This window comes from Lolium rigidum, chromosome 5 (assembly GCF_022539505.1).
Source record: "Lolium rigidum isolate FL_2022 chromosome 5, APGP_CSIRO_Lrig_0.1, whole genome shotgun sequence".
In the NCBI taxonomy this organism is placed as follows: domain Eukaryota; kingdom Viridiplantae; phylum Streptophyta; class Magnoliopsida; order Poales; family Poaceae; genus Lolium; species Lolium rigidum.
Genome location: NC_061512.1, coordinates 77,382,633 through 77,397,213, shown reverse-complemented (window position 1 = coordinate 77,397,213; position 14,581 = coordinate 77,382,633). Strand labels below are relative to the sequence as shown.

Below are 14,581 nucleotides of genomic sequence, written 5' to 3'. Positions count from 1 at the left end.
TAGTGATGCAGAATGGACGTATCAGACGACGCATGTGGAGAACTTACAGCCACAGCCATACCCCTGCACCAGCAAAGGAAGAACCGTGATAACAGCGGCAGCAACAATAACAAGCGGAAGAATCCCTCTGATGACCAGAAGAGCGGCGGATCCGACATGGTCGCCATGACGTACCAACGCGGAGGTCAAGGAGGCGGAAGAGGCCGCGGCCGTGGTGGCGGAGCCGGCAGGGGCAAGCAGCGCGCTAACGAGGTCACCGTTGCTAGGACCCGCGCTCCCCAAACTTACGAAGAATACATGGATATGCCATGCTTGGCCCACACTGATCCGACTACTAGCAAATCCTCCCACACAAATCGCAACTGCAAGTGGGTAAATGATCTGAAGATTGATCCGGAAGCAGGATACAAGCGCGCTCGGAAGCACCGCCCGCGCAACAAAGGAGGCAATGGCAAGAACAAGGAAAAGGACGAGGATAGTTCCGAGGCGATGGAAGAGGATGACGCTTCACCGGAACCAAAAGAGGGTTCTGCGGCTAACAAATCCAACCCCTTCATCAAAAAGAGTGTTGTCGCATACCACACCTTCCTCGGAACCCCGACGGTCAGTGCCAAGAAATCAGCCCTCCGGCTCCTGAATGCCACGCTTCCAGCTATGCCACAGTACGTAAAGTGGTCGGAAAGCCCGTGCACCTTCGACAGGACGGACCATCCTACGGTCATCCCCAAAGAGTGCTATGCTTTGGTTGTGAGTCCCCGCATCGACGAGTATGACTTCTCCAAGTGCCTCATGTACGGCGGAGCCAGCCTGAATATCATTACCTGGAGACTCTAGAGAAGATGAACCTTAACAAGGAGCAGCTCAAGCACAGCACCACGGAGTTCCATGGTGTGGTTCCGGGTAAAAAGGCGAACTCTCTGGGCAGCATCAGACTTCCCGTGGCCTTCGGCGATGTTAATAATTTCCGTGAAGAGATGATCACGTTTGAGGTTGTGCCCTTCAAGAGCTCCTATCATGTCATCTTTGGCATGCCCACCTACCACAAGTTTCACGCAAGGGCATGCTACATCTACAATAAGCTCAAGATTCCGGGTCCCAACGGTATGATCACCGTATCCGGAGACTACAAGAAAGCTCGAGACTACGAGGAGGGCGAAGCCGCCTTTGCAGAATCTGTGATATCTGGAGAGGAGCTGCAAGGCTACAGATTGTGCACCGGTGTACACATCATCATCTTGGCACACTGGAAAGAAGAAGGCAATAAGAAGGATGACAAAGAGGTAAAGCCTCATGTAAAGACACAAAATGAAGGAAAACAAGTGCTTAAAAGACTAAAACAAATGTGCAGGCATAGTGAATGGACATATGATAAGGTCTTGTAGACACCCATTTCCCATAAGATGGTGCCACATTTTAATCATCGGTTGTTTCAAGTAAATTGCAAACATAATTCATGCCTCATATTAAAGTATGTGCGATGATGCTAGTGAACCAAGTATTATGCACAATCATCTGTGTTTGTACCCAACAACAGGTTCAATGGACCATCCCTACGACATATTAATGTGCCAGATTATAATCATCGGCTAGCAGCAAAAACAAAGAACACCAACATAACAAGCAATGTGCCTTATATAGTAGGCACACCTAGCGCCATCAATGATCCTTTCTGACCAAGTACCATGCACAATCTCATCAATGATTGTACACTACATAAGGTCAGATATGATCATTCTAACACATATGTGGGGCCCAATTTTAATCATTGGCCTCATACTAAAATTGGACACACAAATCTCATGGATGGTGTAAGTGAACCTAGTTCATTTGTAACAATCACATTTAGTACAATGCACATGGTTCCCTTACTCCGTCCCTTTATATATTTGGGCCACATTTGAATCATTGGCCTTAGAGAACACAAATTCATGCAAAACAATTAGCCTCATAAAAACAAAGCACAGCCAAAGTGAAGACATGATCCTACCACTAGAATCGGTAGAAAAAACTCTTCATGTCGTAGTGCTACAATCTAATCATAGGCATGAACACTGAAAACCCCTAAATCTATCATCAATCCACCATAACAAAACCACAACGGGGCCAATCAGGCAAAATGAAACAATGGAAAACATGCGTCGGGCCATAGATATGCTTATTAGAATGCAGTTGCTCATGCTACAAAAGGATAACCAGGATAATCCACCACATGTACAAGCACTTAACCCTGACACTGCAGATATGTCGTGCATGTCAAATAGGAGCTTGGAACTACCATTGTACAAACAAGTCCATTCATATAAGCCTGAATTAGAGTAGATTCGGGACATACCGACATTGATGAACCTCGATGAGGAGAGCTTAAACCGTGGAATATGGTCTCCGGCTCGACGTTGATGAAGGCTTGCTCGATTATGGCTTTGATTGCCCGCTCTTCCGTTGTCGTCACTGTAGTCTTGGATCTACCGGTGCCAGTGCAACCTTCGGTGAAGAGAGGAGAGAGAAAGGAGAGGATAGGGCGGGTGAGTATGGCCGAGTGAGATGGGAGAGTGGGAGGTCGGGGGAATTATGGCACACGTTTTCAGTGCATCGCGCAGAACCCTGCATTTTCCCAAGTGTTCAGCCGCATTCCCACGTTGCGCTCATCAACGCATGTCTTGCCACGGACGGCCGAATCGCGTATAAGGCCATGTTTTTTGTTGCTTTAAGGAGTGTGTTGGGTGGGACAAAAGTTTCCCATGGGCAACCAAACCGATGAATTTTGGATACCCGTGGGAAATAGAATTGCGAGTATCTAAAGAGCCCCCCTTAAGTTTCTCATGGTGTCATCAGCCACCAAAAAGGGCGACGTTGAAGGGCATATTAAACTTGTGTGTGAATTTTCGTTGTAGTGACTAATCATCTACGGGACTAATGGTTTTTTCAATTTATTTGCAATAATTAATCTAGGACAATGATTATAATTGGTGGTTAGTGGACCCAACACCATAGGTTAATGAGAAGATGATATCATTAAACTTCATACTCCATATGTTCCCTTGATTAGGGTGTATAATGTGTTTTGTGATATGTGCTTCCATGCTTTACTCTACCATGCATCTCAATTTCCCGATAGGTCACTGTGCATGCAGATTTTTGTTTTAAAAAATGGTGTGCATGCAGCTCTAAGAGCATGTACAATGGCAAGGGAAGACAAGCGTTCACTTAGAAGTCCACATCATATAGAGAAGACAATAAATATAAGTGATACAGTGCATTATCCCTTATTATAATCCCTAACAATAAATTAGACTTAATTAAACTTTTGGAGGAAATTTGGTTGCTAAGGGAAGATAAATGGTACAATGGACAAAATAGCCTTCTATTATTTCATAAAAGATCACCCTTAGCTAAGTGAAGGCACTACAAGAAACATGATCTTGCTTCACTAACTAAGCAAAAAATCCGATGTGGCAACTGTAAGAGGGGGAGGGGTGTGGCACGCTAAACCGTGGATATTTAATTCTGAGTTTGATGTGGCTACTAGGGGCAAGGGAGAGAATTAAGGAGGGAGTTAGCTTTTATGAGGGGTAACTTTGCAAACTAATCTCTCTACTTGGCCCTCATTAATTGCCATGCCAATTTTTTACGTCTTGCTTATAGGAACCGAGGGTGTATTTTATTTTTCCATTCTTGAGATATATGGTAATTGTACTATTAAGAGGATTATGACTAAGTTCTATACTATAATTGTGTTAGTTCCTAAATACGATATTTGAAAGAAAACCTAATAACACGTGCGAAATAATAAAGACCAAAAGAAAACTCTAGTCTCGCCTCTAAAACTAGCTCATATATTATTGATGAGCATAATTAAATTGTTATGAGATTGGCGGTAACATATGAGAACAACGGTTTTGAGGTGTACAATGGTGTTGCACCGACTCCATTGATATACTGCCTAAGATAGCATTAATATGTTAGTATTTTCTCATGATAAGTATTATCGATGGTTTCCTACTTTCATTCGAACTTGAGAATAATATTGACTTGGATATCCGATGGTTACCATGAGGTCATCAAACGTTATGTCTGTAACTGGGTAACTATGAAGGTGGTCTTTGGGTATATCGAAAAGTATGTCATTGTTCTAGTTATGTTAAGACTGTGAATTGTTCCTCCAACAATGGAGAGATACAATCTAAGCCCTCTCAATATTATGTTGTCCACTGAAGAGGCCGGATTTGGCGTAAAAAACCCAACATTGAGCCAAAATCTGGTTACTTAGTTCAATTCCAAAACTAATTAGTACATGACCATGCAAGATTAGTACTTGTTAAGAAGTTAGTATAACTCATTTGGTAAGGGAAGTGGATGTACAAACCAACAATCCAGGTTCAAGTCCTAAAGGACACATATTTGGGTTCTTATTATTTAAAAAAATTCATTGTACGGGCTTCCCTTACCGTATTCCTTCCAAAAAAAGAATAGTACTTGTTTTTTAGGGAATAATATTACTAATTTTATATGAACGGGAAAAGGCCCAAATGTTCTCAAAGCATGTATTACTTCAACGGTATTGTTACAATTACAAGGAGGACCTTAAATAAAAAAAAAGGGAAAATCTTGTCCTCGCACTTTGCACACATGCCCTTGAAAAGATAAATAGAAAAGCAATCAAGGGCTTATCCTTCACCGTCGCTCGCCGGAGATCTCTAGGCACGGGGCACCCAAAGTGGCGGCATGAACTAGCCATCGAAAAAGAGAATATAAAACAAACCTACGTGTCATGTATTCTATTAGAACGTTGCGGACTACCCTGGTTGAAGATATCCCATATGAATGCCATCAAGAGAGTGCATCCACAATCCATATGCCCTCGTCGATCCTCGGGTAGAATGTAGGACCACATGTTGATCAAGTAGGTAGTTCTGTGGATGACCTGCAAAACTTTAGAACGTCCAGCCTTGTTAAATACCACATCATTTCGGGAATTCCATATTTCTCAAAGTAAATCACAAACTCCTACGTGAATTCGTGCTTTAGATTTTTTCTACCACATTTAACCAATTTCCAAACAATTTTTGATATTAGCCAGAGCAGGGATATTGAAAGTGAAATAAACCACTCTCAGATGAGCTTAACAAAAGTGCAACTAATAAACCGGTGTTCAATGGACTCCCGTGTATAAAAAACACATTTTGTACATGGAAAGCATCGGCAGTCGCTAGCCTTTGCTGATGAACTCCGCCGCAGATTCCATCTTATGAAGCACATGTGAGACCATGTACTCCAAGATCCAGCGGAGCCATGGCTTCTATCATAGGAACAAAGTCCTCCTCACCCTCCCTTCTACCTCCATGATGACCGGAGAAAGAGGCAGCACCACAAGATCGGGCCAAAACCCTGCTCCAACCTCGAGATTATTTGGCGTGGAGGTGGAAAAATGGGGTAGTGCTCGTTCCTGGATCCACCCTCTAGAGCATTGCAAGTAGTAACATCACCACCCCAAGTCGCCGAGCATAAACCGCGAGCCTCGGCATAGCGCCAAACCGGGACTCGGCCCCGAACTCCAAACCTACTAGATCTACTACTATTAAGTACAGGCCAGAATCCTCTCCCTCGATCACCACCCAGCCAGCCAGGCCGCTAGAGAAGAGGGGGAGATGATTCGGAGTCAGAGAGGAGACTCTCAAAAGGATAAGGTTGAAGAGAGAGACGGGGGAGATTAGTACATTTTTTAGGGAGCAACTTTTACTTCCTCCCGTTTAGTTTATAAGGCACACATGTAGTTTATGAAAAACTTTGTCCATTAATTTAGTCAATAAAATATGCATGATATGTCATAAAAAGTACACCGTTATAAACTTCTCTTGAATATAAATCCAATGGTATAACTTTTATGGCATATATCTCATATTTTGTTGACTAGATATATGGTTGAAGTGTTTCTTAGATCGTACATGTCTTATAAACTGAACCGGAGGGAGCACTACTTGTTTGTTTCATAACACAAGAAGATTAGAGCATCTCCAGTCGCGTTCCCCAAACGGCGTCGGATTTAGCGTTTGGGGGACGATGTTTCTTCGTGCGGCGTTTGGGTCCCCCAAACGCAGCCCCATACTTTTTACATTAAAATATTCTTTTTTTTTGTTTTTTGCATTTCAATAGAGTGGGTCGCCATTGAGGACGACGATGAACTCGAACTCCCACTGCCCCTCGGAAGACGACAACGACGCAGGCGACGGGGACCGTGCATGCCTTGATGCTCCAGCACGGCCGCCGCGGCCTCGGCCTCTACCAACCATGGAATGGCCCTCAACTCTTGAGCTGGTGGCGGCTAGGCTTGGGGGAGGCGCTAGGGTTTATGTGTGAGGGACGATGCGAGAGCGTCCCTTTTTGTAGACCGGAGGGATGCGAGGGAGCGGTGGCGCACATTAACACCGCCACATAGAGCTAGACGTGACGAGACGTGTCATTGCGTCTTTGTGGAAACTGCACCGTTCGCTGCGCGGCAATAACTTCCGTCGCGAGGTAGGCGGCGGTTGGGTGTCATTCGTGTGTCAACGACGCGTCAGGCCCACCACTCCTCGCCTCGCTTCTCGCTCTGTCCGGCGCGCTCGGAACGTTCCCTGTGGAGCGGTGACGGTCTCGGAGCGCCGGATACCGTATTGCACCGCTAGACGGAAGAAGACTTTAGGGCGCGCGACTTGGAAAGGTAAACATGTCCGGCGCCCTCAAAAATCTTTTGGAAGGGCACGAGATGCTCTTAATCCTGCTCGAACAAAGAGTCAAACTCTACGTGCGGCGGTTCGCTAACTGCACGTGGGCCCCAGTTGTTATACGGCTCGGCAGAAATTTCAAACGTGGAGTGCCGGTGACACTGCGCGTGGGGTCTAGACGACCAGTCAGAGGCGGCGCGAGCCACCTAACCCTTTCCCACGTCACATTGAAATCAAATCCACCACTTTCTCCCGCCGTGTTTGACCACCTCCTCCGTCGTCCAAGAAGCTTTCTCTTCAAAGCCTTCTTCATGTCTCTAGAACATTAACTGAAGAGGAATTGGAAAGTTGAGAGCATCATCATCTAGAGGCCCTACTCAGCTACCATCATCATCATCCCCCTTGCTTGACCTGGTCGATCGATCGCCTCCTACCACGCTACCACATGGTAGACCTACTAGTTACTACATATACGCCTCACTGGTCTTACTTGGCTAGCTCTAGAACAAGGCTTGACCAGTCCTCCGAGAAATCAACGGGAGCAGCAGCCTACCTTCTTCCTCGCGGGATTGAGCCGAGGTTCTGCTGATCGATTTTGGCACGAATGGCGCCCGGCATTTGAAGCGGGAATCGGAGACGGTGAGTTCTTGCTGTCCCTGCTCTCTGTGATCTCTTGATGTCCCTGCTTGATTTCTAGGTTCAAACAGATCAAGGATGTCTTTTGTGATATAATCAAGCATATGCGCTTTGTATTTCATGATCATTCATGTCGATCGTGCGTACATACTAGTACGTTGCTCACCTGCCAAGTACTAGTGCTCTGTTAGAGATTCTGTGGAATGAGAACTCAATTGGGTAACCTGGAGCATGAATTAATTGTTTTCCCTTTCATACAGATTTGTAGTACTCTGCATCTGGCGCACACCCGCTGGGTTTGACGGGACCAAGGAGCTTCACATTCTCACCAATGGCGGCCATGACTGAAAAACGCGCCAAGGCGGCGGTAACTGCGACGCCTCCTCACCATAGCAGCAGCGTCGGCGTAAAGTCTATTCCCAACTACCTCAGGCCATCAACCGGCTCGTGCCATGATGCCTGCAAGCACGGCGGACACCACGAGTTCGAGGAGAAAGAGGCTGCAAAGCCCAAACCGAGACCTCGGAAGCAGCCATCGGCTCCGGATGAACAGAAGAGGAGGCTGATCAAGGTGCGGTCGGTGTCGTGGAGGCGCGTCGGAGATCTCAGCAGACCCGCCAGGGACAGCACGGAGGCTGTCGGTGAGACCGTGGAGTGGAAGGACATTGTGGCCTACGATGCAGTTCCTGTTCCAGCTGATGGGAAGAAGAAGAGGGATATGATGAAGGGGAAAAACCCATGTGCCAAGACCACTGAACCGGAGGTTGGTGTGAAGAAGCAAACTGAATCGCTGAACAAGAAGCTAGCTAAGACCGTCAGGTCGACCCTGACAGGGAAGACCTCGACGAACCCTCAGGCCGCTAATGGAGCAAGAGCAAGCAAGGCTTCGCCTTCCGACAAGAGCATGGCTGGAAAGAGCAGAAAGGCTCCCAAAGCAAACAACACTAGTACGACATTGCCCGTCGAAAAGAAGGTTGTGCTTCTTCAAGAAACGGCCAAGGGCGATGCAACTGCTAATGCCAAACCAGTGAAAACACTCTATCCTCCTGATCTACAAGAGCACGCTGCTGCTATTGCTGAATCAAGCAGGCCCATCCCGGCGCACCGAAGGGCCAAGAGCATGAGCATGAGCAGCAGCAGCCGATCGGTGCGTTTCCCGTTCATGCGACAACCGAGCAAGAAGAACTCAGACACCTTCAAGCTGCGCTCCAAGAGCACCAAAGCACCAATCCTTCCATCTGAAGAAGAGAAGCCGCCGACACGGCTCAGGTTCAGAAAGGGAAGAGCAGCAGGCGAGGAATCCAGCGGCGGCATCCAACTCAGGCTCAGGAGCCTTCGGCGACGAGGGAGCGGCGTCTCAGGTGGCGCGGCAGGGGCCGGTTTCGTCGTGCCGGAGGTGACGCTAAGGCACCAGAAGACGCTGGAGAAGAAGAAGAGCCGGAGGCTGTACAACAACCTGATCGAGGAGACGGCGACCAAGCTCGCCAAGAACAAGAAGAGCAGGGTCAAGTCCTTGGTTGGGGCTTTCGAGACTCTCATCTCCAAGATCGGAAAGTAGGGTTCAGCAGGTGCATTGCAGAGTTCGCATCAAGGTTTTTTTACTTTTCTTCTTTGTCCTTGCATTGGATGGTTGATTGATTACCTGGCATGAATAATCCTGATGGAATTGTGGACTTTTGCAATCAGAATCCATTGATGCTTTCGCAAAAGTTCAGAGTGAATACCTGGACGCTTCTTGCCTCAGTCCGAGACTTTTCTGTTTCGGCTTGTTGAATCAGACATGGTTGAAATGGTGACCTTCTGCAGAGGTGCAGAATGCTGGTGGAACCAAGCACATTGATCCTGTTTAAAAGTGTATAATCATAATCTATCGGATTTTTGTAATCCTAATGCATTGTTGCTACTGGAATTACGGCCAATTCCAGAGTAAAGACTTGAACTATTCAACGCTGCTAGCCTGCTACGGCTGAGTGTGAAGACTTATCTATGTCTGCTAGTTGAATCAGACGTACAGGATGCTAACGTTTATGACACTATAGTTGTACCAGAAGCAAAAGCAACGTGTTTCTCGGCAAGTTTACAAGACATTATTATAATCGATGATTGCACGGAAGCTTTCCACCTTCAGCAGGTTCTGAACATAACATAACCCTCTCAGTTCATCTTCAGTTTCAGCTTGAACCACATCGGAAGTGAATGCTGTCAGCCCAAGCTTGATGTTTTCATAAACCCTAGTATCTTTGCCACAAAAATGTCAAAAAAAAACTACACCCTGATCTAGTTTTACATACGGCGCAGAAATGAATCAAAATACGACAGCGCTAGGATACACATACAAGAGGTCATCATTTTTCCTTCCTGTATCATAAGTGGCATTTATCACACATCACCACAACACTGTGAACCAAATTTAGACAGTTGGCATTGTCATACCAAAACCCATAAAATTACATTGTACAGCAGAATGGTCAATGCTGCATGATGGTTACAATGAACACCGAGGCACCAGAAAAGCTCCCACAGACCAAATGGATCGTCATGTTTCAGAGTTTCTAAAAGACAGCGGAACTTACTCTCACCGGTTCCTCATGTTAGTGTTCATTTGGAGACAGATGTTGTGTACTGCAGGTTAACCAACTGCATCCTTGGAATTTCCTTGAAAAAGAAAAGCAGTGCCAGCACCAATTTCAGTGCAGGTTAAATACCAAGAGATTTGAGCAGTGGGAAAAATCTCCCCGTCAGAAGATGTGGTAGTAAATACCTGGTCATATGTGAAATGATAATGACAAACTCTAAATAGTCCTAGTTTCTACCAGATTTGCATCCTCGTCAATAAATAATAGCACAGCAGTCATGACAAGCCTGAAAAATGTATCAAATATATCAACAGTTAAAATCAGGGAACATGCATCCTTAGCATGAAAGTAGCAGATAACCTATACTTGAACACATAATGAATTAAGTATGACCATTTTGAGAGCTACAGGTGATAAATCTACTACAGAGCTAGGATTATATGCAGAGAACAACTAGTAACAAGGAAATAAAAATCATGAGGAAAACACATCTATAATACTGAATAAGTTCAAATATTTCAACTATTTGCTCATGATTGCTGGCCTAAAGACATGGTGTACGGGCACCCATAGATATGGAGTGACGCTACACCCAAATCTGAGCCTCACTAAGAACATTAATAAATTGATATAGGACGTTAATTCATGACACCAACTGATTTTGAATTTCAGAAAACTGGCGATGACCACAATGAGCTACAGATACACGCTACAAAGATAAATGATTTTGAATTTCATTTGCTTACTCAGCCTGCAGGAGAATGGCCTACGATGCTCATTTCTAAATTTTTATGACACCAAAGCAATCGAGTTCAACTACTGGGAGAGTAGAAGGAGAAGAGAATTTACAAGCATTTTATCATGTCCTAGGGTGTTTGTGGCTTTTTTTTCTTCGAAAGTAGATAGAACTAAGACTAGCATATGATGAATGCATTTGCAGAAATGATTTAACCAATCATAGAAAACATCAATGAACGAAAATAATCTGCCTCAAACCTGTAAATAGTTATAATAAATAAGCCAAAGTAGAAGGCGAGTTTGATCATCCGGTACTTCTTCTCCCCATGTAGTTGTCGGAATATCTCAGTAACATCAACAAGATGCTTCCGTTTCATATACCTGATTAAACATTAAATCATGATGTCCGTTTAACTATCATGAAAAAGAACATGAAGCCACAGGAGAAAAAGGTAAACGGAATAAATATACAGGATAAATGACTGGCAACTGTAACTAATATGGCATTGCAAGGGTATATGCAAACATCTATTTTGTTTTTGTAACAAAAAAAATCATTAAGTGGTTACTACAGTATAATTTAGATATATGTGGGATCCTGGCCCAGGGCTTAATAGGATTGATAGGATACTCATACCAACAAGATACACCTTCTTTTCAGGAAGCTCATCTCCAAAAACTCTGAGGTTAAGTGTGCTTGGCATGGAGCAATTTGGGGACGGGTGACTGACCGGGAAGTTCTTCCTAGGTGTGTACAAGTGAGGACAAAGTGCTCAGAAAAGACTAGTGTTGGTCTGTGGGGCCAGCCTAGACATCCTAGAGAACTGCCAGGGTAACATCTGCCAGCCTGGGGGTGGCCTAGGTGTTACAATATACAAGGTCAGAAGCTATGCTCGATTTGACCAGATTAGATATCTTCAAAAAGCACATTAACTCTTACAAATTACAGCTAACACCAATGCCAAGGAAGCACTTTACTTGAAGCCCCAACTAATCTAATGAGCAAAAGCAGATCCAAGAGGACTGAGAAAACCAGACTTAAAAGATTTGAGATATTCTTGTTCCTCTATTTGAATCATAAAGGGAAGAAAGAACAAAAAATCAGCTAATTCAGATAGCATACAGACAAAAAGGACAAGCTGGTTGAGACCTCTGTCTACAAATAGGTGAAGATGTGCGATGTAACTTCAATAATTTTTGCTTTTCGGGTCTCTTTGCACGACTGACTCTCGTATTAGACTATGTTTCTATTTCCATCTACACTCAAACTAGTTGAATCCCTAGACTTGCCTTACTAAACTCTCTGTCTCTGATGCATAACATGCTATTGTTGCAAGTTGTGAATGCCCAAAAACATCGATTAACCAGACCAAGAACATGGAAATATCGGATCTGTGTGGTAATTATAAACAAGGCTCTATGAATCAGATTAGTCCTTCTCAGATTAATAACACAAACTAGATCAAGATTAACAAAATGTTGCATTAATCATAATTAAGGGTAGCCATATATTTAGAGTCGGTGAAGGTTTCTGCAAGACCAACCATGTCTAATGGTTATTTTGAGATGCAGAATAGTGAAAAGGAAACGATTCATGTCAACTAATAAAAAGTGTATAGCAGGTTTAGAGTAGATTTATCATATTGTAACAACAAAAAATGGTAACAATATTGCAAATTTCATAACCGAGGTTTATAAAGCAAGGCACAACAGCACAACATTATTATTAGGGCATATATGCACACCATTGCTGTCTAAATGCTTAATACCAAGACTATTGTTTTAAGTGCCGAAGGTAATGAAGAACATGAATAAGCCAAAACGAGCGAGCAAGTACAAATACTCAGCCCAGAAGTACAATAAAGAAATGACCAAACAAGCATGCATATTTTGAGAATAAACCTAAGAGGGGTTAAAGAAAGGAGTACATACAGCTTCACATGGTAGTATGTCACAGGAGCCATAACTAGAAAAGGAAACCAATTCAGCGTCAAGAGGAAAGCAGCACACAGGACCCCTTGGAGTGCATATTCTATTATGACCACTGCGTTGATGCGAGATGATGAATCATATGGATTGATATAGTCAAACTCCAAATCGGATAAACAGATAAGCTGATACAAAAAACACAAAGACAATCAGTGGAATGAATCAGCAAGAAGAGAAAATAACTTGCCTTGCAGTAAGCTAATCCAAACATCAGTTTCTTTGTAAATTTCTCTTGTACAGACTTGCAATTCTAAAGCAACAATGACCATTCTTATTGCAGCAACAAACTAAAATTATTAGACCAAAGTTTCCTATATACAGGGAACAAAACGCACAATTGCTAACAAGTAAGAACCATGTTGGGTTTGGTCGTTCACAACAACTAGAGGAAGACAATTGTGGCATCTATGATGATTGATGAATGCTACCCAGTAGCTTGTGCTAACATACAGCTGTAGCAATAGCCACAAATACTTCAATTCCTCTAACATAAGTAAACGAGCAAAACTGCGCAGCGCAGAAACTTTGACTGAATTTAACGAAATATAATGGACATTTTCTATACTAATGTCATTTCTTGGGTCTAAGTTCGACAGAGTCTACTTTTCAACCTACTGGTGGCTATCTTCCCACCTACAGTTGACCAACTAATAGGTAAGGGAATATGACGAGAACTACATTGTTGACAGGAAACCCTGCATAAATTATCTTCAGGTTCCCCCAAAATAGATCAGCTGAGGCCCAAATTGGCGAGGAATTTGGCGAATTTTGCGCCAGATCTTGAACAAAACTAAGGGATCAAAGGCGAAAGTTTTAAGGAGCAAGAAGCCGAGCTTGCCTGGTAGGCGGTGAGGCCGACGAGGGCCATCACGGAGGCGAAGGAGAAGAGCCAGAGGACGAGTTCCACAGACATGGCCGACACCGCCGCCGCTGCACGGGACTGGGCCGATTTTTACTCCTAAAGGACCGCTTCCGTCCCCCCTCCTCTCTTCCTCTGCGCTCAATCAACCGGTCCTGGCAGATAGGTGGTGAGGTGCCCAAAACCAGTCTGGCCGATTTCAATGGCGTGGTCGTCGCCGGCGAGAGGAGAGGAGATGGATTCGACGGGTCAATCGGAAGGCGCCGCAGAAAGGAGGTGACGACTTTAGACGAACCAAAAAAGAGAAAAAGGAAAAGTATATTTTATATAGCCCAGCCGTGACCCCATTTGTCATGCCCAAATGGTTAATTTTCTTTTTAACCATGTCTTTAAATAATATACTAATAAAGTTTCAACATATAAAAATGTTTTTTGCAGTACTTAAAAGTGAAAATAAAATAACTCATACAATTCAAATTCGGAGTAAAATAAAGTTCATCTTCATCAAGCGGCCTCTCCTTTGAGCCTCCACACATGTTGTATGAGATCATTTTGCAACTGAGAATGAGCATCGGATATCCGTTTGCATGGAGAAAAAATCAACAAAATATGCTGACACCTACTAATCAACAACGGCAAAAAGATCCTAGTAGTTATGGAGACTTGCGTTTACTCTCAATGATCATGTTGTGCATAATACATGATAACACCAGTATTCATCACCTTCCACATCGAACAATGAAGCAATCAAAGAACTGAACAACAAACAAGGGAGGCAAAAATCAGAAAATGAAGTCTACATAGGAAAACGACCGACCACCTTATGTGCAAGGAAAGCGTTCGATGTTGCGTAGACGACGACTGAAGCAGAGGAGATGCAAGAGGGAAAGCACGATCGGTGTTGAACCACATGGTTGGTTAGGAACAAGAATCTTCACTCCAAAACTCTCACTCGAGTCAAACGCTAAGGACTCACCTCTTTCTTTAGGAAAGGACTAATGAAGGTGAAAGATGATTTCTTTAATAGGGGGCATTTTGAAGCTAGGAACACAATAGGTACTCGTTTTTTGGAGGATGTTTGG

At 44.0% G+C, this 14,581-nt stretch overlaps 2 protein-coding genes across 2 annotated transcripts; one reads left to right on the top strand and one right to left on the bottom strand.

Moving 5' to 3' along the window:
- The first annotated feature begins 7,018 nt into the window (after positions 1 to 7,018).
- LOC124652448 lies at positions 7,019 to 9,138 on the top strand. Its single transcript, XM_047191463.1, has 2 exons — positions 7,019 to 7,340; positions 7,598 to 9,138. Exon 2 carries the CDS (start codon positions 7,669 to 7,671, stop codon positions 8,893 to 8,895), a length of 1,227 nt encoding a protein of 408 aa, XP_047047419.1. The 5' UTR covers positions 7,019 to 7,340; positions 7,598 to 7,668; the 3' UTR covers positions 8,896 to 9,138.
- A 523-nt stretch (positions 9,139 to 9,661) lies between these two features.
- Positions 9,662 to 13,796, bottom strand: LOC124652449 (protein cornichon homolog 1-like). Its single transcript, XM_047191464.1, has 5 exons — positions 13,479 to 13,796; positions 12,584 to 12,765; positions 10,910 to 11,032; positions 10,099 to 10,199; positions 9,662 to 9,992 (listed from the first exon to the last, which is right to left on the bottom strand). Exons 1-4 carry the CDS (start codon positions 13,551 to 13,553, stop codon positions 10,130 to 10,132), a joined length of 450 nt encoding a protein of 149 aa, XP_047047420.1. The 5' UTR covers positions 13,554 to 13,796; the 3' UTR covers positions 9,662 to 9,992; positions 10,099 to 10,129.
- Positions 13,797 to 14,581: the final 785 nt, after the last annotated feature.